Here is a 26,361-nt window from a genome sequence, read left to right on the forward strand (position 1 = left end):
CCTATTTGTAACTATTACACTGTATTGTCATTTTTGCTTGCTTTTCACAGTACTAATAATGGGCAATGTGCAACGGGACTCAGTACAAGCTTTTGAAGGTGCCAATACTTGGCAAGTTATCTCTTTATTATAACATTGTAACCAACATTACTAATCCTATTTGATAAATACAAAATACAGCACAAGAGTGGGAAGAAATGGAACACAAAAAGCTTGCATTCTGGCTCTTCCATTTACTATTTGAACTAAATCTTTATATATGTGTGTATATATATGTGTATATATATGGATCACCTGAGGTCAGGAGTTCAAGAACAGACTGGCCAACATGGTGAAATCCCGTTTCTACTAAAAATACAAAAACTAGCTGTGTGTGTGTGTGTGTGTGTATGTGTGTGTGTGTATATATATATATCCCACTCTACAGATGAGTAGACTGAGGTTTCTGAGGCTTAGAAAGGTTAAAATATGACACAATATAACCCTCAAACCAGATACACATTTTGAATTAGTCTAAAGTTCATATGTGCATGTGATGTGATCCTTTCAATGAGAAATTTAAGGCAAGGACTGTTGCAGACCTCACCATAGTGTTGAGAATAAAATGTTAAGCCTTTAATACTTATTACTTTTTACATATAATTGATATAACTATAAACTGATAGCAAATACTATTGATGGCAACTATTGTAGCCAATGATGATTGGCTTATTTTTCAGTATGTGGATGAAGAGGACCTGATGAACGCCATCAAGGGTTTCAGCTCAGTGACTAAGGAACACACCACATTCACGGACACCCACCTGTAAAGGATGGAAGCCCGGAAGACGTAACCCTGGAATGAAACCTCTGTACCCCTTTCCTCCTGGGTTATCACTGACATGTCATAAATGCTGAAAAGCCATTGTTTATTATCCTATAATTATTTAAAGAAATGACGACTGTTTTCAAAAGCATTCCTTCTTAATAGAGGTCTAAGAAATGATATTTTTCTGGTTGTCTGAAATGAGAAGTAATATTCATATAAAAATACTTGGTTTGCTCTTATTTTGTGGAAGATAAAGTATGTAATTGTCACTTGGTTCTGTTTGGCAGTGATGCTACTGGTTAACTGAATAATCAGTGCCAATTTCAAGATGGCCTACAGTTGTCAGAAATAGTAAGTTAGTTACTGGCTCAAAAACTAAATGATTCTATTGAAAGGATGTCACTGCTGTTCATTTCTATCTGCCATTTCTGTCAGGGTTGACATAATCTTGCAAGAACAGTTATTCTAATGATCACAGCTGCTAAATGAAATCCCAAACTTTGCACCAGGTCAATAAACTTTGCTGAAGGTTCTATTTATTTACAATACATAGGGTTACTCACCAAACTTTTTGACAAGGCAACATATAACTTACACATAAATGTCTCTGTTCTTGCATTTATGAAGTTTCCAAAAATCTAAGGAGTAAAATGCTTATTTATACATTTTGAAGAGAAAACAAAGTGTTTCAATAGGAACACCTCTACTTGAACCAATGTTTTTATTTCACATATTTTATAGTTTTGAAACTCTAGTTTCTCTTAAAATTGTGAATTCACTGAATATCAGAGAATACTGACATCTTCAACTTAACACATTGCAAATGTAAACTACTGTTCTATTTGCAATATTTAATTAGGCTGCATGAAATTTTAAAAGGAAAACTGTATCTGTTCCTTCTAGTATTAACATATATACATGTAAAGACAAGACTACACCTATGTGTATATATATCATGTATATATTACTCTGTACTATACCCCTTCTTTTTGGAGAACTACCCATTATTTTAACCATAGAATGATTAAGAACAGATGATATGCAACAGTACCAATTCTCATGGTTCAAAAATGTCTATCATTTGCTCTAGTTGGATTACAAAGTCATTGGTCCAAGTCCAATGGCAAGAAAAATTTTCTTGCAAATCATCCACATAAAATCAAAGATATTTGAATTTGTTCTTCATGGAAAACAGAATAAGAAAACTTCTCGTCTTCCTTCATCCTTAAAGGTCTTATTGACCCCAGGAAAATATTATGACTCTGTCTAACACACAATACTCACAATACTTTGTGAATCTACACCCAGAGGCAGGCATAAATTTGTAAAGGGATAGTCTTACTTACTCTGCCTGAAAACAATGAATTACCCCAGGGCCCAACAGTAAAAGATTGTGGACTTTGGGGGTATTGAGATTTCATCCAGCTTTGTGAGAGAGCAGCTCCTCAGACTGACCAACTCCTAGACAGTTTGCCAACCATAAGTGTCAAAAGCACAGGCCAGTATTAAGCAGAAGTTCTACCACCTTATTAGAACTGCTATAAGCAAAAACATCTGAAATAAATGTGCATATCTGACAGTGACTGTACATAATATGAAATATATAGTTCTCGCCAAGTTTTTATACTTTCTGAAATGAAAACATAGGATTGATTAGTTTACTGATTTTTATTCCCATATGCCGATTCTGGGACAATTAAGTTAAGGCTGGCACAAATAAGCATTAACCAAGGTTGTGTCCAGCTCCTGTGAGCTACTTAAGGTATACAGGGAAGGAGTGGTCACAAACTTGCATCCTAATCCTTGGTGGACTCTTCTAAGAATAGTTTGCTAGTCACAAAGCATAGTCTACAAATACGCTTTGCTAGATTCAGAAGATTGAGCTTATCCTGATTTTGAAAATTAACCAGGTACCTTTATCGCTGTGTATTTTTAAAAGCACAGTATAAACTTTTGACAGAACACACAAAAAAATACAGAACTGCAGGAGATTTTATCTTGGATCATTATCCATTTAATCATCGAATTAGACATGAACTCAGCTGAATCATTTACATTTTGACTCCACAGCTTAGGGCAGACAGAAGCCTGTATGACTTCTGCCCAGAACACTGTCCCTTGCTACATGCCTAAGTTTACTTGTATTTATACATTTCACAGAACCCTAAGATGTTGCTTTGCTACTTTAAGTGGTATTGCGTGCCAAGCATCTATTATACGAACTGCAGACTCGCCCCTAGAGATTCTGATTCGGTTGGTCTAGGGTGTGTGGCTGAGGTATTAGTACTTCTTAAAGCTTCCAGGTGTTCTCATGTTGAGACCCACTTGTCTGGACGGAGGGAGAGGGAAACAAAGAACAAAGGTGACTAAGATGGCTTACTTCCAGGTTCTTCATCACCAAATTTCTCGCGCCCTGGGAAGGCACAGGTCAACTGCGCAGGCGCAGCATGACGTCCGACCGAGGAAACCGAAACCTACCTGGCGGCGCTAACCACACGGCCCTCTACCGGCCCGCATCCCGCCTGCCGCCCTCCCACTCACAGGCCCAAGACACAAAAGCCGCTCCCGGCAGGAGCGCGGCGAGAACTTCCTGGGCCCTCTTCACATGCGGACCCAGGAACCTTGCCCGAGAAAGCCGGAGCGACTTCCTCGGCCTCCACCGCCGGAGACCAGTGAACTTTGCCCTTTCTTCCTTCACATTGGCTAGTTAATAAAGTTTCTTTTTACCTTGCCTACTTGCCTTTTCTCTGGCGCCTGCTCTGGTGGTCGCATAAAACAAATCACCACTGATGTTCCATAACCTGGAAGAAATCATGTACAGGAATAATATACTACACAAAGGAACTATGCTCCTTGGCTCACCACTTCTCCCTTATAAACAGTGAGCAGTTCTCGATGAACCTCTTTCAATTTAAATCCCCTGACTCACGTTTTATCAATTGTACATGCCACATTCTCAGCTTAAGAACTACCATGTTTTGTTATTCTTAACTGTTTGATAAGAGTAAACAGTTGTTTTTTAATAAACTCTAAGAAATGTGTTTATAATCTATTGTAATTTTCACTAAATGGAACCCAAATATGAAGCTGTTATGGTATCATATACTGATGTAAAAATCATACTGGCATCCATCAACAACCAGTAAATAAAACATCATCCAGGTGGAAGAATTCATTAATAAGGAACTTAATTATTTCCCAGTTATCACAAATAAATAGTTGATTTCCAATGCACAGATATCATGTAAACTAAAGATGGTTTGCTTAATAAATATTTAAATGTGAACTAATTCTGGCTTAATATATTTATTAAAAAATACTCTTAACAGCTCTGAGTTACACATAAATGATAAAATTACACCTATTTAAGAAAGTAGGATGTTCTGGATAATTTCTCAACCAACAATGTACATTAGAATGAACTGTGTACTATTATGTATCAACCAGCAGATTCAAATTCAGCAGGACTGCAGTGGGAGTGAGGCCTGGGCAACTATATGTGTCTTAACAAACCTGGATAAGAGCCAGGAACAGGACCAGACTCTTGAAACAGGAAGACTTGGGTTCAAAAGTTGGCTCAGTAAGTAACAAGCTGTGTCACTAAGTTATTTATCCCCCGTGGGTCTCAGTGATCTCATCTGTGAAATGAGGATAACATCACTTATCCTATTGGTATGAAAATAACTTCTTTCCATGAAAATTACGATTCTGTTTTCATTTTTCATCAGTCACACAAAGTACACAGATTCATTTCAACTTTTTTTCTTCCCACCAACAGCAACCCTAACGAGGTAGGTATAATGAAAAAATTTAGGCATAATGGGGTCAATCTGACAAATTAAGTGTCAGAGGAGACATAAACCACTGCTCTAACATCAAGGTTCAATCTCTTATAAGCAAAAGAAACAAACAAGATTTGACTTGTACTATAATGCAATCTAGTATAGTCAGTTTCCTTTTTATGTGATTCTATCATGTAATAGTTACTACCTTCTTTTTTTTTTTTTTCTGAGACGGAGTCTCGCTCTGTCGCCCAGGCTGGAGTGCAGTGGCCGGATCTCAGCTCACTGCAAGCTCTGCCTCCCGGGTTTACGCCATTCTCCTGCCTCAGCCTCCCAAGTAGCTGAGACTACAGGCGTCCACCACCTCGCCCGGCTAGATTTTGTATTTTTTAGTAGAGACGGGGTTTCACCGTGTTAGCCAGGATGGTCTTGATCTCCTGACCTTGTGATCCACCCGTCTCGGCCTCCCAAAGTGCTGGGATTACAGGCTTGAGCCACCGCGCCCGGCCTACTACCTTCTTTTTAATGGCCTTTTATTCCTGGTCACTAGTCTACTTCTTTCTTTCATTTTCTTACTTGCCCACCCAACTTCCACGTAACTGTGATAAAGAGGAGGAAGAGTGTAAGATCATTACAATCTTAGTAATTTTGAAATTATGCTTTGCCTAATACTTTCTTTCATTGATAATATAACTTATTTTCCACACATATTAACTTCTCCCTCCCCCCATTTTTTTAAATTATGGGAAGAAGCAAAAAAATGAACAAACATATACAGCACACTTTAAACAGAACTGTTCCTTAAATAACTGAAAACACATGCTCATAATCATTTTATTTGATTTAATTGATAAATAAATACAAGAAGAACTGTTGTGAAACCACTGGCAATATAGTAAAACTTAAAGATTTTATTTCAACTTTCCTCACTTATATTTCTTGGAATGGGATATATACATTATTCACCAATAAATGCTAATGTTTTAAATTTCACAATTTACCCGTATTTGTAGAAACCTGAAGGATCCATTCCAATTAAATTTGAAAAAAAAATTGTACAAAAAAAGTTCTTTTGCTCTTACATTTCAAAATACATTCAAATTCACATTCTATACAGCAGCCAAAACCTTAAACCCAAAATTCAAACTGCAGTTCCACAAGTGAATAAAGTAGTGTTTTAATTGATTATCATGATTGTTAATTAACACTGGGAAAAAAAAAATATGGTGGTTCCAAACAAGAACAGGTTAGCAACTGGTATGGCTTTTCCCTTCTGGGCCACTCAAAGCCTTTGCCCTTGATTATTATTTTTATTCATCTTTTCAAACACAGACAACTGCCTGAAAGTTTCAATGGAATTTTGGCATTGAATATTGCTAATGCTTGCTAAGATTTAAGAACTCCCAATGATGAGAATCAGAAAATGACGCAAGACTAAATTAAAATCATCCTAAAAGACTTACTACATAGTGGTATCTGGTATTCAATATCAATAGTGTTTTTGAATAACATGACATGTTTTTCACAAACATAGCACCTCATCAAGTATCTGGTAAACACTCTGCAATCACAATAAGGGTTGGGAGACCAAGTTCCAAAGACAATTATGTGATTCACTTAAAGGTAACACTGCAAGACAAGTCTCAGGCATGATGAAGATTAGGAATGCAGTCTGCTGCTTCCCATGCTCTAAAGGGATGCTCACCTATATGGGCACCATCCTATTAAGATGTGGTACTATGTTTCCAAACCAATAAAAGTAGGTAAGTGTTAAAATGGACTCCTGCTTTATAAATGATGTTAAATGTACTTGTAAAATTAAAAAAATTTCCAAAATGTCAAAAGAGATATGATTATTGTCTCTCATTATCCCAAGTAATTCTGTTAAAAAGATATTAAATAAAGTCCAATTTTATCTTGTAAAGTTTTAGTGTAAAAACTAATGTATTGAAATTCAGGAAAGTTTAACTTTCATCTAAATGTAACAAAACAACTATTCATTTTGGTGAGTTTTCACAAGCTGTACTCCTGACCTGAAGAATCACTTTTTTTATGCCGAGGAGATGGAGTAGTCTTTGTAGGAGATGGGGACGCAGTACCAGGGGAGTCAGTTCCTCCATCAGAAGTACTTGGTGATGAGACCAGATAGGGAACTTTCTTTCTTCCAAGGAATCCTCCCCCTTCAAATCCTCCTTTCTTCCTAAACTCTATTTTATTTTCATTTTCGTCTTCTGATGACCTTTTCTTGGATTCTGAAAAACCTTCAGCTATTTTATACACTTCCAATCCACTATCCAATTCTCTCAAACTTTTTATTTCCACTCCAGGAGACTTTCTCTCAGATATATTACATTCCCCTGTCGCCCCTTTCACTTCAGCTTGTATTGGACCCAAGTTACCATTTTCAGGGACAGCTCTTTCTACATTTCTGTTCAAATTAATAGTCTGGAAGTCCCTATAACTGTGAAAGCTCTCAGTCCTTCTTGCCCTTGCTAATAAAGGACTTTCTCTGTAAGGCCTCATAGAACCATAAGTAGCTGCTTCATGGACGGTATCATGGTGCTGAAGCTGAAGGCTGAAATACAGTTTTTAAAAATGACAGTTCAGATTTCACTCTTTGATTTTTCAGGAACATATTAATTAAACAACCAATAAAACATACTACATAAACATATAAAGTGTATTATATCCATATTTCTCTTTATAAAATATACTTATCAAGTACTCTTTATTACATAGACGGTATATAAAATTACTAATGCAAATAATACCATCATATATTCACAGACATGCTGAATTTTGAACAGCTAAAAAAAGATGGGAGGAAAATCCTTGAAACTAATATGAAACCAACATAATTCAGTATTTAGCCCCTGGTTCTTCAGACTTTGGAATTTATCAATATGATAACTAAAAAGACATTATGGAACTTTATATTACAAGTACATAATGTTTAAATGTAAGACTAGACAACATAATAGAATCACAGATTAATACTGTCCCTGAGACAGGACAATAATTAAAGCTTCACATACTAACTAAGGTGACATGTGATTTTCCTAATTTCCTTTCCTTTGCTGCCAATTTGGCAGCAATTCACAAAATAAGTTAAAAGGCAAAAAATATTTTTCTATGAAAAGAAACAGATATGCCTATCAAGAAATTTAGTAAAACTGTTAAAAAATTAACATAATGTCTGAATTTAAAATGTACCTTGAAAAGTATGGCTTTCTAGAACAACTATATGATTACAGTATTTCAGTCAATTTCCCCAAAACAAATAAATTTTGCTTATAATACCCAACTCTTTAACCTACCTAGAATTTGATTCTCGTAAGTGGCTATGCTGAACTACAGAAGTTGCCGGACTGATGTTAGGAGTAGCACAGCGAGATGTGCTCAGATCACATTGATCCAGTAATTTGAGTAGCTCTTCTTCAGTTGGACCACCTACATCTTAGGAGAACAAATAGTCGTCATAATCGCTTATGTGAAAAGCTTAACCTTGTGACAAAAACATCTTTCTGCATGAGAACCTACCCTTATCTTCACTTTTGTTAACCATATCCATAGCAGTGGTCAGATCCCACATTTGAATGCTGCCATTTGTATGGCCTGTGAACAAGTAACGCCTCGGTCTCGAGCCCATCCTACTGGATCCTTCACATTCCCTCACTGTAAATGAAGATATTGTAGTACAGTCAACAGCCTGGATCTCACATATTCTGTAAAAGAAAAGCAGAAAGAGCCCTGATGGGAATGAGCAATTATTTAAAAAGAAGCTATGAAACTAAAAAGGCAGAAAGAAATAAAGCAAGCAAACATGGTATACTAGAAAAGACTTTTAAAAAATCGTTTAAAATGTATGTGTAAATTTTAAAAATCTGAAACCAGAAGAAATATACAGCTCTATGGAGATAGCACATATTGTATCCATCATTAGGATAATACTCTTAACTTTAAAAAAAGATTTTTATGGCTATTTGATTTTCATAAAAGATAAAAAGAACCTGAGAGAGAACAATCACTATTCACATTAACAAATGAGGAAACCAAGGGATAACATCAGCAAATGATTTTTCCAAAGTCATGTAAGGGCTACCTGAATTGTACTTGGCTGAATTAGTTATCCCAGCCTACTTCAGAGTTGAGGGAGTTTATTAAAAAAGAAAAATCGGTACAGGCAAACGCAAGGTCAAAAAAATAGACAAAGAAAAAATACCATCCACATGAATTTGAGAAACATACAGGAATAGAGTATGAAGCTTAGATGAGCTTCCTAGTAGGCCGAACAAAAAGGAGGGAAAAAGTTAATTCCTACATGACCACATGTAGTGATAAAGACTATCCTAGTCTCATTCTTGATCTCAAGGTTTGTGAATACAGGAATAAACAAACCAAAGTATTTTTCCTGTACTCTCATGCAACAATCAACTCTAAGGAAAGTGAAAGTTTACCTCCAAATGCCCTTTAGTTATGTGGGCTCTTGGCTGGATCTAGAAACCAAACTGACACCACACAGACTGACGAGAGAGAAGTATATAGGTTTTATTAGTTTTATATGTACATGGGAATCTTCACAAGAGAGTGAGGTCCAAAGAAGCGGCCAAAGCAAGATGCTTTTACACAATTAGACAAAGAATGATAAACTGGAGAACAAATGACAGGATAAAGAAAATCTGACTCGAGGCAGTACCTTTCTAACGGAGTCACTAGAAGATATGTATATATTATACATATACATATATATATATATATATATATATATATATATAGNGTTTCTCATAGTTGGCAGTCAGTATCCTCTCTCTAGCATTAATTAATTATATCACAGCCCACAAAGTTATTTTAGACTACAAGTTGTTAAGAAATTGAGTTATGTCTTTATTTGAAGGACTGCTCTGGACGTGTTCTTTTTGCACATGAAACATCCAACCTAATAATACTTCTCAAATCATATAAGGGGATTTTTTTGGTCATAGCAGTCTTTATTATATTAATATATGTTCTTTCTTTTTCCATTTGACCTTTTGTCTAGTTTTTTTCCCCAAAAATGTGAATATACAGAAGAATTCTTGGAATAAAGTATCACCAGGAGTAATGCTTTTAGCATCTGTGTACCAGTCACAGAGTATGAGTAGTAAGCTAATGTATCAAAAGAGACAAATTTAAGATTTTTTCATATTACCAAGGCTGTAGGACTTGGAACAATGACTGGAAAGTAACTATAAACCAATATGTCTAATTGAGAAGAAACATCTAATAATAGAAAGAATGGCAGAAAACCTCTATATTTCAAAATGTTACCTGTGTGGAAATCTGTGAGACAGACAGTACATGCAGAGTAGAGTGCATTTGGTTTGTATGGGAAGGGAATGTAAGAAGTAGCATTGTTAAGGTAGTAGGGATAGAATATGGGTAATTATATCTAACCATATTATAAATTTTTACAGTTATAAACAAGTAAACAAGATAAATTGTAGACGATTACAGCCATCAGCACTAATGCTAGAAATCTCATTCTTTTAAAAGCAGAATACCTGAGAAAATCTTAAAGTTCAAGAAACATATCAATACTCTTATTTACTAGAAATAAGGAACTTTATTTGGTTCAACTAGTTTTCAACTCTCTCTTTGGTTTTTCAACCCTTGGTGAAGCTGTAGTGATAAAACTTGAGTGAGAATGTGTGCACTAAAGTTTCTCAGTGTCAGTGGATGGGAGTGTTAGTTATAATGACATATGCATCCTGTTTAGGAAGACTAGTTTTGCTTTTCTCGACTTTTGAAAGCAAAGACATTAAAAAGAAGATACCTTTAAAAGGTTGAGAAGTTTTAAAAGTCAAAAGTATGGCAGTATATACCAATGAGAAAGAAGGTTGAAAGGGTAGTTGCAAGCGTCTAATAACCCAGCGGTTGCTCAAGATTTATGTTTAAAGAATTGTTATTAAAATGAAGAAAAATCAATAACCAATCACGTATTTTTTAAAAAGTTTTATGAACCTATGATCATTACCAAGAAACTTAAGGAAAAGAAAAGACTGGGTGAAAGTGCTAAGGCGATGAGGAGGATATTTTAACTAACATTATGCACTGTAAATAACAAGAAAGGAATGGACCCACTGCAGACTGTATAATCAGTAATTGATGATCAGCAAAAAACAGCTATATACAATTTATGTTTTGCTTTCATGATTTCTATTGAGAAGAATTTTCCTCAAAGTAGAAACACTAAGACCAGGTAAAGAGGAGAATGGCAAACCACGAAGGTGAGATTGGTAAGCCAGGAGAGTCTCTAAACTACACTAACTAGTTAGGTTTTCAAATGAAGATAATTATATCTTATGGTATTAAAGATCTTACAGAAGTGTGGTTAGAGAACTGGCAAAGGTAATCTGTTACAAATATTGGAGTAGAGAAATTCTAGGATTTGGGGGATGGATGAACTATCAAACTTTTCAAAAACACAGACTTGCCCAGCCTCAGTTTTCTTCATCTTTATAATGGCAATAGTAATACCTCCTACTGCAATTTGGGTTCTCCAGAAAGAAGACTCGGAGATAGTTCAGTGTTCAGGAGTTTGTTAGAAATCAACACCTGTGGAAAGAAAGGGGAGGAAGCAGAATTGGACATATGGAGAAAAGTGAAGTGTTGCAGGCCTGACTGCCTCAGGTGACTCAGCAGGGAGCTTTAGAGCTTATATGGCCTGTGAGAGTTAAATCACCAGGGGCCCAAATCCCTGGACCTTTTGCTTTTGATTTCTAATTGGATGGTGGTGCTCCCAGAAGTGACCTCTCATGTGACCATGTGACCATGAGTAGGCAGCTTTCTGCAACTGAAGCAATCCCTGAAGGACTGATTAGGAATCTGAGCAGTATATCTCCATGTGCAAATTTTAGGACTAACATATATGAAGTGCTTAACACAAATCTTGAGACTGGATAGATCCTCAATAATGGTAACTTTTTTTATTGTTATTTTTATTATAATGTCCTATTGAGAAATTTAATTGTTTTGAGAGAAGAGAATGCATGCTCATAACATTTCTAAATGTCCAAAAGCTGGCAGGGATATTTAATCTGTTAGAAAAATAGAATTACGTCCAATAGAAAAATAGAATTATATCCCTTAAATTTGTACAACTATCTTATATATCTGTAAAAAATTAAAAAATAGGATGAAATTTCAGAGCACTTAATATCTGAACACGTGAACTAATGAGCAGAAGTTTATGAAGTCATACTTAACTGAGGTAATGATTGCTGCTCTTAGATTATTAATGGAAGGAATAAAAAGAGGGAGGGACAAGAATCAGCTGAGACTGCAGAAAAATATATGTAACAATGTTCATTACGGCATTAGTTAAAATATGTGAGAAGTTAACTTAAATGTCCAACACAAGTTAAATAAATTATGGTGAATCTGTATAGTGGACTATAATTCAGTCATCAAAATTGATTTGGAAGAATGTTAAATGTTATAGGAAATGTCCCTGATAGAATAGTATTGTTCTAATTGCGTAAAAATATGTGTGTGTGTGTATGTGTGTGTGTGTGTGTGTGTGTGTATATATATATATATATATATAGTGGGACAATGCAAAGCTGGTGGACGGTAAGCATATTCACTCAGGTCCACTGCAGCCCCCAGTTCCCACTCTCTTGTCCTGGTACAGGGAGGATAACACTCCCAGAAAATCTTTTGGCTTGCTGCATGTAAAAAAAGAGAGAGGTCAGCTATCTCCTTCTGAAATGACAATTTCTCCAATGTTTTCACCTCAAAATAATCAATATACCAATTTGGCATATTTTGGAGTAGAATGTCCTTCACTACTTCCCAACAAAAAGGGCTCTGTGACCAAATGGGGTGGAGGGGTTCACCAAACACAAAGCAAGCAATCGATTCTCCAGCAGACACCAGCTAAGTGTCCTCTAACTCAATTTAATTCTGACACTGTCTGTCATATCAGCTAGTGTGACAGGTAGAAGACTCAGTCTCACAAAGCTGAGCTCCACTTCAGAGGCTGATCACAAGCCTCAGGTTATTTTGCCTGTGCTTCTAACTGACTGAGTGTAAATCAGGGTTCCCACAGCCTCCTCCTTAGGTTCAATTAATTTCCTAGAGTGGCTCACAGAATTCAGAGAAAAACTCACATTAACTGGTTAATTACAAAGGGTACAGATGAACAATAGATTCCCAGGGTAAGGTGTGTGGGAAAGAGCATGGAGCTTCCATGCCCTCCCTGGGCACGCCACCCTCCAGAACCTCCAGGTTTTCAGCTATCTGGAAGCCCTCTGAAGTCAGTTATTATTATTATTTTAATGGAGGCTTCATTACATAAGCATGATTGATTAAATCATTGGCCACTGATGATCAACTTAGCCTTCAGCTCCTCTCCCCTTCTCAAAGGTTGCAGGGTGGGGCTGAAAGTGCCAATCTTCTACTCCCATCTTGGTCTTTCTGGTGACCTGCCATCAGTCAACTCACCGGCATACAAAAAGACACTTATCATTTGGAAGACTTCAAGAATTTTTGAAGGTATATACCAGGAAGCAGAGACAAAGACCAAATACATATTTCACAATATCACACAAAAGAAGTTTTTAATATTTTGCCAATATAAAGTTTGAAAGAATTATTTTCATGGGCATTATCAGATTTTAAATTCCCCTTTTTTTAGTTGCTAGGGTTTTAAAATCATAAATAGATGATGAATTGTCAGATTTTATTCCTGTATCTATCAAGATGATCATAATTTAGTTAATTACATTTATTTTTAAATAATATCTGTAAATTGATTTAAAATGTTCAACAACCCCCTCTTCAGATTCCTGTTAATGTTACAAATAAAACAAATCAACATTTGTATGCATATGAAAACTTGGGTCTCAGAAAATACCCTCAGAAGCAAAGTTTCTCTCTGACCTGCAAGGCAAGCCATAGAGACAATCTTCTTTTTCCCCAAGGTGGGTCAGAGAACCCAGAACCCTCGTTCCCCAAAGCTAGCCATGAAGCACAAAAATATTACCCTAACAGTTCCCTATCTTTCTGTGAACAGCTGGCCATCAAGAAATTAAGGCCCTCACTACAGAGGGGTTCTGCCCCATCCCTGGGAGAAAGGAACGCCACACGGAGACAGTTCCTGCAGGATTTCTCTACTCAGTCTATTTGTATTAACTTACACTTTTTGTCCAGTCACAGTTCTACATGGCTGTCCTTGCTTTTTCTAACCTAAACGTAAAATGGACACTTTTCCCTCTGTCCTTGGGTCTTCATTCTGAAGGCTCTCGTGCCATATAAAAGTATAATAAAATCAATTTGTAATGTTTTCTCCTGCTAGCCTATCTTTTGTCATAGGGGTATCCACTGTGACCCTAATGCTTCTACAAAACAAACATAATTTTGCTCTTTTTTTCCCCTATGGAATAGATTTTGTAAAACTCCTTTATATTTAAAATTTTCTACAAGGTTTTTTTCCTGCTTCCTTTAAATAAAACCCTTTCATTTCACTTCTCACTATTAGGAGCCTGAACTGTCCTTAAACAAAATCTTTGGTTCACTATAGCTTTATAAAGGGCTGATTTTCTATTCAATTCTACAGAGTAATTTCTGCATGTTATTTTTGTAACTATAGCTTTTCCTTTGGAATCATAAACTTAAAAATTATAAAATTTGATTTATCATGCAGAAATTGTAGTTGATTATAACACACTGTTACTGTTAGAAATAACTGAAAGGGGAATATTAGAAATAACAGAAGAGGGGATATTAGAATTAAATAAGTAAATATGATATACTACATTGTTAGAGAATGTTACGATACCAGTTTTAAAAACATTTGGCAATTTCTTCACTGAATATGCAGAGAACACTAAAAATCACAGTAATTTAGGGAATCTGAGATAATGAATTTTAATGTAAAAAATTCATCTCTCAAATAATTTATTCATCAAAATATTAACAGAGATGTTGAAAACGCAACCATAAAATTTTAAAATCAACAGGATTAGTAACATTAAAATGAAAATCAAATGATTCTATACCTAGAAAACCCCATAGTCTCTGCCAAAGGCTCCTAGATCCAATAAACAACTTCAGCAAAGTTTTAAAAAACAAAATCAATGTACCAAAATCAGTAGCATTTCTATACAGCAATTACCATTAAAACTGAGAGCCAAATCAAGAGTGCAATCCCATTAACAATAGCCACAAAAAGAATAAAATACCTAGACATACAGCAAACCAGAGAGGTGAAAGATCTTTACAACAAGAATTACAAAACACTGCTCAAAGAAAGCAGACAACACAAACAAATGGAAAAACATTCCATGACCATGGATAGAAAGAATTAATATTGTTAAAATGGCCATGCTACACAAAGTAATCACATCAATGCTGTTCTTATCAAACTACCAAGGATATTTTTCATAGAACTAGAAAAAACTATTTCTAGGCCAGGCACAGTGGCTCATGCCTGTAATCCCAGCACTTTGGGAGGCAGAGGTGGGTGGATCACGAGGTCAGGCGATCGAGACCATCCTGGCTAACACAGTGAAACCCCGTCTCTACTAAAGATGCAAAAAATTAGTTGGCGTGGTGGCATGTGTCTGTAATCCCAGCTACTCAGGAGGCAGAGGCAGGAGAACGGCATGAATCAGGGAGGCGGAGCTTGCAGTAAGCCGAGATTGTGCCACTGCACTCCAGCCTGGGCGACAGAGCGAGATTCCATCTCAAAAACAAAACAAAACAAAACAAAACAAAACAAAACAAAACAATTCAAAAGTTCATATGAAACCAAAAAAGAGCCCAAATAGCCAAAGCAATCCTAAGCAAATGAACAAATCCAGAGACGTCACACTACCCAACTTTAAACTATCCTACAAGGCTACAGTAACCAAAATAGCATGGTACTGGTACAAAAACAAACACACAGACCAATGGAACAGGATGGAGAACCCAGAAAACAAAGCCACATACTTGCAACCACCTGATCTTCAACAAAGCTGATAATAAACAATGGGGAAAGGACTCCCTATTCAATAAATGGTGCTGGGATTACTGGCTAGCCATTTGCAGAAGATTCAAACTCAATCCCTTCCTCTCACTACATACAAAAATCAACAGAAGATGGATTAAAGACTTAAATGTAAAACCTAAAACTGTAAAAACCCTAGAAGGAAATCGAGGAAATATTATTCTGGACATCAGCCCTGGCAAAGATTTCATGACAAAGACTCCAAAAGCAACTGCAACAAAAACAAAAATTGACAAGTGGGACCTTCCTTACCAAAGTAAAGAGCACTTGTGCCACAAAAGAAACTATCAACAGAGTAAACAGACAACCTACAGGATAGAAGAAAATATCTGCAAACTATGCATCTGACAAAGGTCTAATATCCAGCATCTATAAGGAACTTAAATCAGCAAGTAAAACACGACTCCATTAAAAAGTGGGAAAAGGACATGAGCAGACACATGTCTGGAGGTTGCAGTGAGCCGAGATCGCGCCACAGCATTCTAGCCTGGCAACAGAGCAAGACTCTGTCTCATTCATAAATAAATGAATAAATAAATACAATGAAAACAATAACCTTCCTAATGGACTCTTAACAGGAATTTTACTTTTTTCATTTGTTTGACATGCAAAAAACTTTTTCCCTGCAACTTTTAAGTTCTGGGCTACATGTGCAGGATGTGCAGGTCTGTTACATAGGTAAACATGTGCCATACTGGTTTGCTGCATAGATCAACCTGTCACCTAGGTATTAAGCCTGGCATCCATTAGCTATTCTTCCTGATGCGCTCGCTCTCTCCATCCTCCGTCACCCCCAACAGGCTCCCTGTTGTCTGTTGTTCCTTCCCATGTGTCCATGTATTCTCGTCGTCAAAAAATTTGTTTTTAAAGCAGAGAAATGTTGAAGTAAAATCTGAGGCTATAAATAATAATTTTAAAAGAAGTAAAATTTCAGTCAAAAGGAAGAGGAAATTAACTTCTACTGTACATCTATTATGGTTAGGTACCATGTAAGATATTACATGTTTGAAATTTATTTTATCCTATGATATCCTGCCAAAGTCGTTGAACCTTATTTTATAAAGAAACTGGGCTAAGGGAAATAAAATAACTTGAGTTGCATTTACATAGCTAGTAACAGGAAGTGCCAGAATTAGTTCAGCAAAATCACTATGTTCTTTAAGTTTGAATAGAAAAGACTAAACAGAGGAATACTGCCAGTGCCATATAATGGAAGCATAAGGGCAGCATTCACATACAAATACTGAGGAGACCGCATAAAGACAGGAATCCTGCTCTCACGGAGACAGATAATTTCTCTCCATGTTAAAGTAGACAGAAATTAGTTTAAAATAGAAAATAAAACATGGGTGCTATGTTGTAAGCTGTGCCAAGATTATGTACATTAGTGTTAATGATCAGTATTTGTCATTTTTATTTTAAAAGGGGATACTTAATGTCAGGAAATCTGTAATATGTTTTATTTGAGAAACATAAATAATGTATACAGATTTATATGGGATGGAAAATAAATTCAAGTTCTAGGTTTTTTAAAGAAAGAAACTGCTTATAATAACAAAATTAATAAGTATTTATGTTTGGCCATGAAAAAAAGTTCACTGTGTTTTTATTCTACCACTAGTCCCTCCTAACTGTCCACAGCATCAGTGAAACTCTTAAATCCCAGAAAGTAAGCATAACGTATACTGTCTTCATTTTGAGTTATGATTATGAGATAATAGACTTCTCTCCCAACAATTTGTTTCTACTAGCACTCTTTGATCAATATGTCAAATTATGCCATATGTTTTGTAAGACAAAAGGTGGCTTCTGAATACAAATATTTTTACAATAAAGTGTTACCTTTTTCCAGTAGATGAGAGTCTTACAAATAGTTTGTTGGTGATGGGAACAACTTTCTGGATAAACACCTGTTGATCGTCTCGCTCTCCAAAAGGTCCTTGATCAGAAAACAAAAATGTCAAAAAATTAAAATTTTAGTTCTTTCATTTTACAAAAGGAACATTACTCTTAATACAAGAAAAGAATTTCTCATACATACCAATATGGTATCACATTTCAGCTCACAATCAGACATGGAATAAATGTATACAAGTACTTCAATTTGCATTAAAAAATTTTTAAAGAAATACACAATTATTTCTAAGTTATATTTTACATATAACTAAGGCTGTAAAAGCTAAAGGAAAAAATGTCCTAAGGTGCTACGTTAACAGTACTAGCCGGAGACCTGTTAAGATATTTACTATCTTTGCGGATGTGCTTAGATTCTTATAACTTAAAAAAGGCATATACATTAAGTCATTTCATGTACTGATTTTACTTTTTTGAGAAGACAACACACAAAATCTTAAAATATAAAGTGAAACTTCATCAGATGGAATGTAATTAGTTGAAGCTTCTGTTAACCACATTTCTTCCTTTAGTATTTCTTCTTTTTAAGGATGCAAATTAAAAAAAAACACACAATTTTATATAAGGTAATTGGTAAACCAAAAGAGAAAAACAAAGTACAGTATGAAGACTAAAGTACAGCATAAAATTTACTACTGGGTTGCACCCTGAAGCTTTTCAATCTAAAATGAAAGATTCAATTATTTTCACTTTATTGTATTTGGCAAGACAGATAAATAGCCTATTATATTTTAGAAAGATCCTGAACAATAACATAAAGAAAAAAGTTTTTGTTTAAAACTTAAACATAAAATTTTAATAATTCTCTTTTCCCATTATACATAGTAGCTAAAACAGTATCAACTTACAATTCATAAAAGTATTGTAAAAGTTTTACAATAAAATTTTAAAGACAATATATCCCAAGTTATGTTACACGAATCATGCATGTGCTTAATAAATGAACCAATGTCATCTTTATTATTAGTTAGCAAATACTTATACTGTACTTAGCATGTGCCACCGTAAATGCTTTCCAAATATAAACTCATTTTAATCACCATAATAACCACTTAAGGGAGGTGCTATTATTTACTATCTCCATTTTACAGATGAGAAAAATAAGGCACCAAGAGATTAGTTAACGAAAGATCTCATAGGTCTTTATATGACGGAAGTGGAATTCAAACAAACCTAAGCTGTCTGGCTCTTCACGGTACTACGCAGTTGCTCAATTACTGGAACTTTCTGATCTCTAATTTTATTAAAATGAAATGACAGTCCTCATTCAATAACTCATTAACAAGGTTAAAATAGTGACCATGAATAAAATAACTCAGAATAAAATAACTAGGAATAAGAAGACTATAGAACTGTATCTTCTCTCCCCTTGAACCTCATATTGACATGAGACTGACCCATAATCTATTCTTCATAGCTTAATTCTTTGCCCTCTCTTTCCCCACCTCCCTTCCCAAATTGGCTCCTTTCCTTGGAATACAAAATATCCCCAGATCTTTCCTAACTTTAATGAGGGAGAAAGTTGGAGGAATAAAAAATATGACCTTCGACTGCTTCTCGGCCTTTTGGCTAAGATTATGTGTAAAAATATGACCTTTGAACTTCCTTGCCTTCCAACTAGCTCCATTACTTCTTTCTTTCATGGACACCTCCAATATCTATTACCCCATTACGCACTACAATGTAGATTCCACCTTTACCACTCTACTGAATCTGGACTCTACGCTGTTCCACTGATCTATATGTCCAATTATCTCTGAGGATATATGTATTTTAAATACCACTGTAAAGAGGAATGAAAACCCTCCCTGTCCCCTTTATCTTACTGGGTTTTATAATTAATTCACAGGGCTGTTTATAAATATCTTTGTATTCACAATACACATGCTCTCCTTCAACAATACATCTACTCCTGGGGCTTTCAGGTGCTTCTTATATGCAGAATACTCATAAACATAACTTCTAGTTAAGGTCTTTCTCCAGAGACCAGGTATATCTTCACACCACAGAATAGTATCCATATGTATTATCACTCAAAATACACAAGTCTGAATTCATCTTTGTTTTCAAAATAAGTTCTTCTTTCTATATTTCTGTATTTAGTAAGTAATACTCAGCTACTCCATTTCCCAAGAATCCTTAGGGTCACTTTAGACTCCTTCCTCTCTCATGCCTGCCACATCTAGTCAATGACCACCATGCACTTTGCTTAATAAATTCCTCCTTTCTGGTTTCCTTGTTTCACTCTCTTAAGTCTTCACTGTCAAGTTTTCTTGCATGCTCTTGAAAGATGAATTATATATATCACAAATCTAGTATCAATCTCAAAATTCTTCAAAAGGTCCCCATTACTTACAAGATAAAATCTAAATTTCTTAGTTTGATATATAGATGCCTTCCATGATCTGGCACTGGCCTATTCACTCAGTATGTCTTACTATTCTTACCCACATGTCCTATAATCTAACAATTAATGACCTTCCTGACATTTTCCAAACTTGCCAAGTTCCCCTGGCTTCTACCCTTTTAACCTGCTGTTTTCTCTGCCAGGAATGTTCCAACTCTAGAATCTTACACACCCAACAAATGTCTATCCTTCATGTTATCAGTTCAAACATTAAAACCTCTATGAAGTGCTGTCTGAATCTCAGCTTCCGTCAACACTAAGTGGGGTATCTACCTCCTAAATTGTCAAGAAGATTAAATGAGAGCATATATTACAACCTCTAACACAGATCCTGGCACTGTCTCCTCTGGGTTCTTTTTGAACTATGCCTTTAAGCAGAGTTGCAAAATACAATTGTTTCATTTAACTCCTACTGCTCACTACATCGTAAGTTGATGTTCACTGCACTTTTTTAAATGTCTAGTATCTAGAACACAAGCACTCAATAAATATTTGTTTAATAAATAACAATATAAACTTCCAGTGCCTAGCATCATGCAGAGAACTGGGATTACATAACAACTGTTAAAACTGGTAACACTGCATATTTCTCTTTCTAAAAACCATAAGGCTGTGGTAGTAGAATTCTCTTAAGTGGCTTATAAGGACAGTAAGATTCTTTCAAATGGGGCTGGGGGTGGAATGATCTCTATGAAGACTGTGTATGTGTATGCACACGTGTGGATGTGTGAGTGTCCATGTGCACATGTATGTATGGTGTATAGAGAGAAAATCTAAACTAAACTTATACACCTTTTGCTGAAATCAGAGAACATCAATGGAGACATGCTACGTTGTCTCGTAATGAATATTATGATGTCATCAAAATGACTCATTATATAGGAACATTTTCTAGCTTCAAATTTTATTTTCAGTAGATTAACAAAAAAAATTTCAAATATCAAATGTACACAGCTATTACAGTTTTAATCATAAAAGTAGCTAACATGTGAAGATGACATTCTTTAAATGAGGAAACATTAATAAGAAAAATGTGCTCTCCTAACATTTTAATGAAAAATGCTGCAATAAAATAATTTCATGAATTTATAGAATTTAATCAGAAAGATACACTAAAATTCTGTTTAGAATTTCAAAATTAAAATAAAAAATTTGTATTTAAAACTCATTTTTATGGTTTTATTAGTTGATATGCTTCTTCTGAACAGCTAATATAGTACCTAAAAATGCCCTAAAATAACCTAACTCACCTATGTCATTTCCAGAGGAATAGCTACCATGACTTTCTGTCTCTTCCAGGGAGAGTATCTTGAATGACGCTAAAGGAGTAGAACCTGGTTGAGTAGAGATCATTCCTCTGAATCGTGTTACTGTCCACGTCCGGACATGATTATTATCTGCACAGACTAGCAGAGAAAGAGAACACAAAAGAATGCAAAATTACTTTTAAAAACTCATTTTAACTTTTTTCACTATCATCTACATTAAACAAATCAGAGTATAAGTGGCAAATAATATATTTATCTTAAAACCATACGTAATTTGTATCTACTTAACTGAGAAAACTGAGTATGCTTTACCTTGCTGAAAATATAAGGTATGTCAAGTAAACCTACAGATCCTCATAAAAATAGCTTGTAGGGTATAAATGTAGTAAAGGTTAAAAATAATGTGTGTGTAAGAAAAAAGATGCTGAATATTGTCCTGTTCTGTGGCTAAACTACATAGTAAACAGTTTCCTAGTTTATTTTTCCTAACTATAGAAACTGCTGCTGCTTATGCTACTCAAATATTAACCTAGATCAGGACTTACCGAAAAATTATTGGCACAAATGACATTTGTCAAACATCTTAAGCAATCAGCTATTTATTGCCCACTCATCGTTACATTAAGGAAAATTAAGATTCTGTACTAAAGCTGAGCAATATTTTTATATAAAGAAAGTCTGCATTTAAAAAACATGCTTCAATTAGTTTTATTATGCTAACAGAATATTAACTGAGCATATACTGAAATGTCTCCTAATCTATCTCTACTTTTTTTTGTCTGAGTAGATACTCTGTTTGAAAATATACACCATAAAATGTATTACTAACGCAAAAACTACTTTTTTGGCATGCTTTAATAAAAAATATACTAATTTTGCCACTCATGATTTTAGAAAATCTGCTATTATTAGCAATGAGCTATGAACTCATCCGTAAATATTAGGAAAGTATCCAAAATTTCTTATATACACACATACATAATATTTACTACCAGGTAAAAATGTGTTACATATTTTACAGTTACACATATTTTAAACAAAACTTTAGAAAGAAATTTAATTTTGGCAAATAGATATAAGTAACAACTGTGTACTTTCTATTCTTATGTAACAAAATTCTCAATTACTAGACTGTCAGTTTTCTGGTGAAAAGGAGACATTTTGTACTAGGCTATTTAATTTCATGGGAAATCATTTCCTGATTTCACTACTAAGCTTACTAGGATTCTGAAAAATAATTTAAATATTGTTAGTTGATTCAATTGGACAACTACGTCAATTTTGCTAATACCAGTCATTATCTAAAGTTTTTCTTTAAGGGATCAAACTGCACTATAAGGAAAACAATGTCATTACATATGTGTTAATATCCACCAGGTGGCAGAATAACATAACTAAGTATACATAAAATACTCCAGATTTTTTCTTAAAAAGGATATTTCTCTTGATAAACTTACATAAGTTTCAAACCTACATGAAATATCTGATGTTAAAATACAAGTTTTACAAAGTAGTTTCTTGGTATCACATCCCACAATAACATTATAACCACAATAGCAATTATTACAGAGTATCTCTATACGTTACCATCGAAACATCACAGTAACCCTGCAAAACGGCCTATTTTCCCAGAGCATTGAGTTGCCTTATCTCATAACATTTATTCAGCATCTTTTATGTGTCAGAACTATGCTAAGTGCTGAGAACAGAACAAAGTTTCTGCTATTGGAAAACTTCTCTAGAAGACAGAGATAATAAACAAGCAAATAAATGATTAAGTGATAAAGCTATGAGGAAAACAAAGCAAGGTACTGTTAGAGAAAGTTATTGTTGGACAGAGGTTTGGCTAATTTAATTTAAAGCAGGTGGCCAAGGAGTCTTCATTGAGAAGGGATTTGAAATGCCACCAGAATGACAAGAATGCAGCCAAACAAATATCTAGGGGCAAACCATTTCGAATAAAAAGAACAAACGCAAAAGTTCTCTAAGGCATTTTTAAAAAATAGAAAAGCCAAAGGTTAGAGTGTTATCAGCAATGAGAAAAGTGACATGGGAGTTGGGAAGAGATTTTAAAGGTAGGTAGAATCTAGAATAAGAAAAGCCATATAGGCCATGGTAGAAATTTAAATTTATTCTAAATACAATCAGAAGCCATCAGGAATCAGACTTGGTTTGCATTTCTAAAAGATACTTCCGGCTGCTGTGTGGAATATGTACCACAGAGAGGGAAAAGCTGAGAAGTTACTAGTCATCTAGGGGAAAAAGGATGATGATGTGAGATAATAGACTGACAGCAATGAAAAGTGATTGGATTTCTGACATAATGTGGCAGCAAATCCAACAGGACTTACTGGTGAATTGTACTATATGGGAGGTGAAAGAAAGGGAGAAATCAAGGATGATTCCTAGATTTTCAGCGTTAGTAGATAAGTAGATGGTGATACTGCATACTAAGATGGCTTTTGAGACAGAAATCGTTAAGTTCCATTTTGTCCAACTTAATTTGAGATGCCTATTAAACATACAACCAGAGATCCAGACACTGGATGCACAGGTTTGGAACTCTTTGGATGGTCACAGGTGGAGGAAAGTTTGGGAGCCAATGACATATAGTTACCTACTATTCAAACAACCGGGAAAGTGCAGATAAAGAAGAATAGAGAGTACAGGAAAGAGCTCAAGGGCAATCCAACACTCACCAATTGGGCAAAAGAGGAGGCACCAGCAAGAGTTAGAAACTCCTCAGTGGGGGAGGGGAGTAATGTTTTATGAAAACCTAACAGAGACTGTTTTAGCAAGGCCTACTTATACCACAAACAATTATACATTCAATAAAAGCATAATCAGTCAGCTATGGACTGAATTTCAGCTCCACATGGTGTTTAAATAGATTGAGAAACTTTCACTACATCTTTCACAAAAGATGCATTACCTTCTAGCCAGCCTTCATAAAAACAAATCTGATACATGAAAATCACGTTTGTAAAAGTTTTAAGTTGGGTAGGAACTGCTCTACAAAAGGAGTTAATGTAAGACTCCTCTAGAAAGCAAGCTCTACTGACATACCCAACTCACAATGCAACTTTCACAAAGCCTTTTAGAAATCATCTTCCATACACAATTAATTTCTTCAATAGAATTTTACTTTGTAATCGGAAAGTACTATTTGTTAAACTTGAAAATTAGTAATTTTTTATGTATCCAATTAGTATTTAAATTTTAAAAATTTTTATATGACTATACAAGAACTCAAACCCATGGAAAAGGTTATTTTCTTCAAATAATCCTCTATAATTTAATTTTTATTATTTTATGAGGATGACAATATTCAAAACCCCATTTAAATCCACAAGTTTTAGCATAAACCATTAAGGGGGATAACCGGGATTTATAGTTAAAAAGAAAACTTGAAAAATTTAAGTAAAAAATTCTCTTAGCACGGGTCCAAATAATATTTGCAAATAAATATGGCTGAGAGGCTAAAAGAGAAAAAACTCACATTGCGGCGCTAAATGTATTGGTCATGAATAGTACCGCAAGGCAAAATAAAAATCCCACTTCTTTTTTGGTAGAAACGGGGTTTCACCATGTTGCCCAGGCTAGTGTCGAACGCCTGGGCTAAACCAATCCACCTGCCTTGGCCTCCCAAAGTGCTAGGATTTATAGGCGTGAGCCACTATGACCAGCTCAAAGAAATCTTTAAAAGACAATCATAATTTCCTCAGTTATTAAACTTTTCTAGTACTTCTTTTAGTATATTTTTCTCACATAAACACTGCGTTTTCATTCTTTTAATTTGCACGGGTACAGAAAATAACACACAAGGCCAAGTTCTTTACCAGTACTAATGAAATTATTTTACCTGATACAAGATGCTTCTCTGATAGCATGATTTTTGTTACAGGACTTCGGTGAACTGTGAAAGTCTGAAAAAGCTGAGGACCTGATCCAACTGTCTCTGGGTGTTGTACAATCACTCGTACTGCTCCAGAGCTCGTACCATAGGCGATCTCAATCCAGTTACCACTGACACCTATATCAAGTCGAGTTGACAGGTGATATATTACGGAATGATAATAAAAAAGCTACCCTTGCAAAGCTTCCCTTAGGCAGAGCCGGATTCACTGTTTATATCAGCCCTAAATCCAGTTCAGTAAAAAAAAAATCTTAAGACTTCTCGGGTCATCTTAAAATCATTATTTCCTTGACAAATCTTTTCCTAACCTCACTTCAAGATGTAACTACTCACCTCCTGCCTTGCACTATTAGGTTCTATCACAGCAATTATAACACATTATTCTGTACTTATTTATATGTCTAGCTACTTCTACTCCTTATTGACAAAGACTGAATCATAATCATCTTTTTATCTGTCACCTTACAGAGTACCTGGGACATAGTAGATACTCAACATAGTTTAAAGAATTCATAAATCTGCCATGCCAAGAACACTACATAGTATCCCAAAAGCAATATTCCTTATTATGTGTAGCCTAGAATTACCATCTGTTCTACTTAAACTACAATACTAAATCATTCTCAAATGGTCAACTACAATACTAAATCATTCTCAAATGGTCTCAAATGGTCAATCATTCTCAAATTCTCAAATTCTCAAATGGTCACATAATTCTCAATGGTCAATAAATACTATATATATAAATACTATTGAAGTTTCAAAACACTGTGCTAGGGAATAAACAGATCCATTACATTGCTTCCATCATACTTACAATATGTTGTTTCTTCTAATCATCTAAGGTTCAGCAGTGTCTTTTCTTTCCTTTTTTTACAAAAGTGCCCAGTCCCCATCATAAATTTAGATAGGAAAAAATTCAGCAACCTATACTCTTAAAAGCTTCACAGATAGAGAACCTCTTAGCTTTACTAGCTGTTCTAGTTTTACTAACTGATTCATCTGAAAGTACCTGAATCAAAGGAAAAAAAGCATGTCATGAAAAACACTTCCTATAACCAGAAAGATGACTGCATTTTCATGTCTTAAAATCCCCGCCACAACAAAAGAAGTGCTTTGATTTGTAAAACTTGCCCAGTTTTATGCCTGCTTTTTAACTAGATTAAAAAAAAAATCCACATCTCATTCTAGAGCAGGGGTTGGCACACTTTCTGTAAAGGGCCAAGTAGTAAAC

At 35.1% G+C, this 26,361-nt stretch overlaps 2 protein-coding genes across 2 annotated transcripts in view; one reads left to right on the top strand and one right to left on the bottom strand.

Annotated features, from left to right (window-relative positions):
* USH2A (usherin) overlaps positions 1-870 on the top strand; it is an 821,881-nt gene extending 821,011 nt beyond the window's left edge. The window contains exon 74 of the mRNA XM_017870028.1: positions 720-870. Coding sequence (XP_017725517.1) covers positions 720-809 — 90 coding nt within the window. The 3' untranslated portion in view covers positions 810-870. The remainder of the gene's footprint in view (positions 1-719) is intronic.
* Positions 871-5,414: 4,544 nt separating this feature from the next.
* Positions 5,415-26,361, bottom strand: part of KCTD3 (potassium channel tetramerization domain containing 3) — a 60,642-nt gene continuing 39,695 nt past the window's right edge. Inside the window, 6 exon segments of the mRNA XM_017870029.1 lie at positions 5,415-7,165; positions 7,908-8,046; positions 8,131-8,315; positions 17,465-17,561; positions 21,194-21,349; positions 25,074-25,244. Of these exon segments, the coding sequence (XP_017725518.1) occupies positions 6,604-7,165; positions 7,908-8,046; positions 8,131-8,315; positions 17,465-17,561; positions 21,194-21,349; positions 25,074-25,244 (1,310 nt within the window). The 3' untranslated portion in view covers positions 5,415-6,603.

Source organism: Rhinopithecus bieti, unplaced genomic scaffold, assembly GCF_001698545.2.
Source record: "Rhinopithecus bieti isolate Rb0 unplaced genomic scaffold, ASM169854v2 scaffold_1673, whole genome shotgun sequence".
Lineage (NCBI taxonomy): Eukaryota > Metazoa > Chordata > Mammalia > Primates > Cercopithecidae > Rhinopithecus > Rhinopithecus bieti.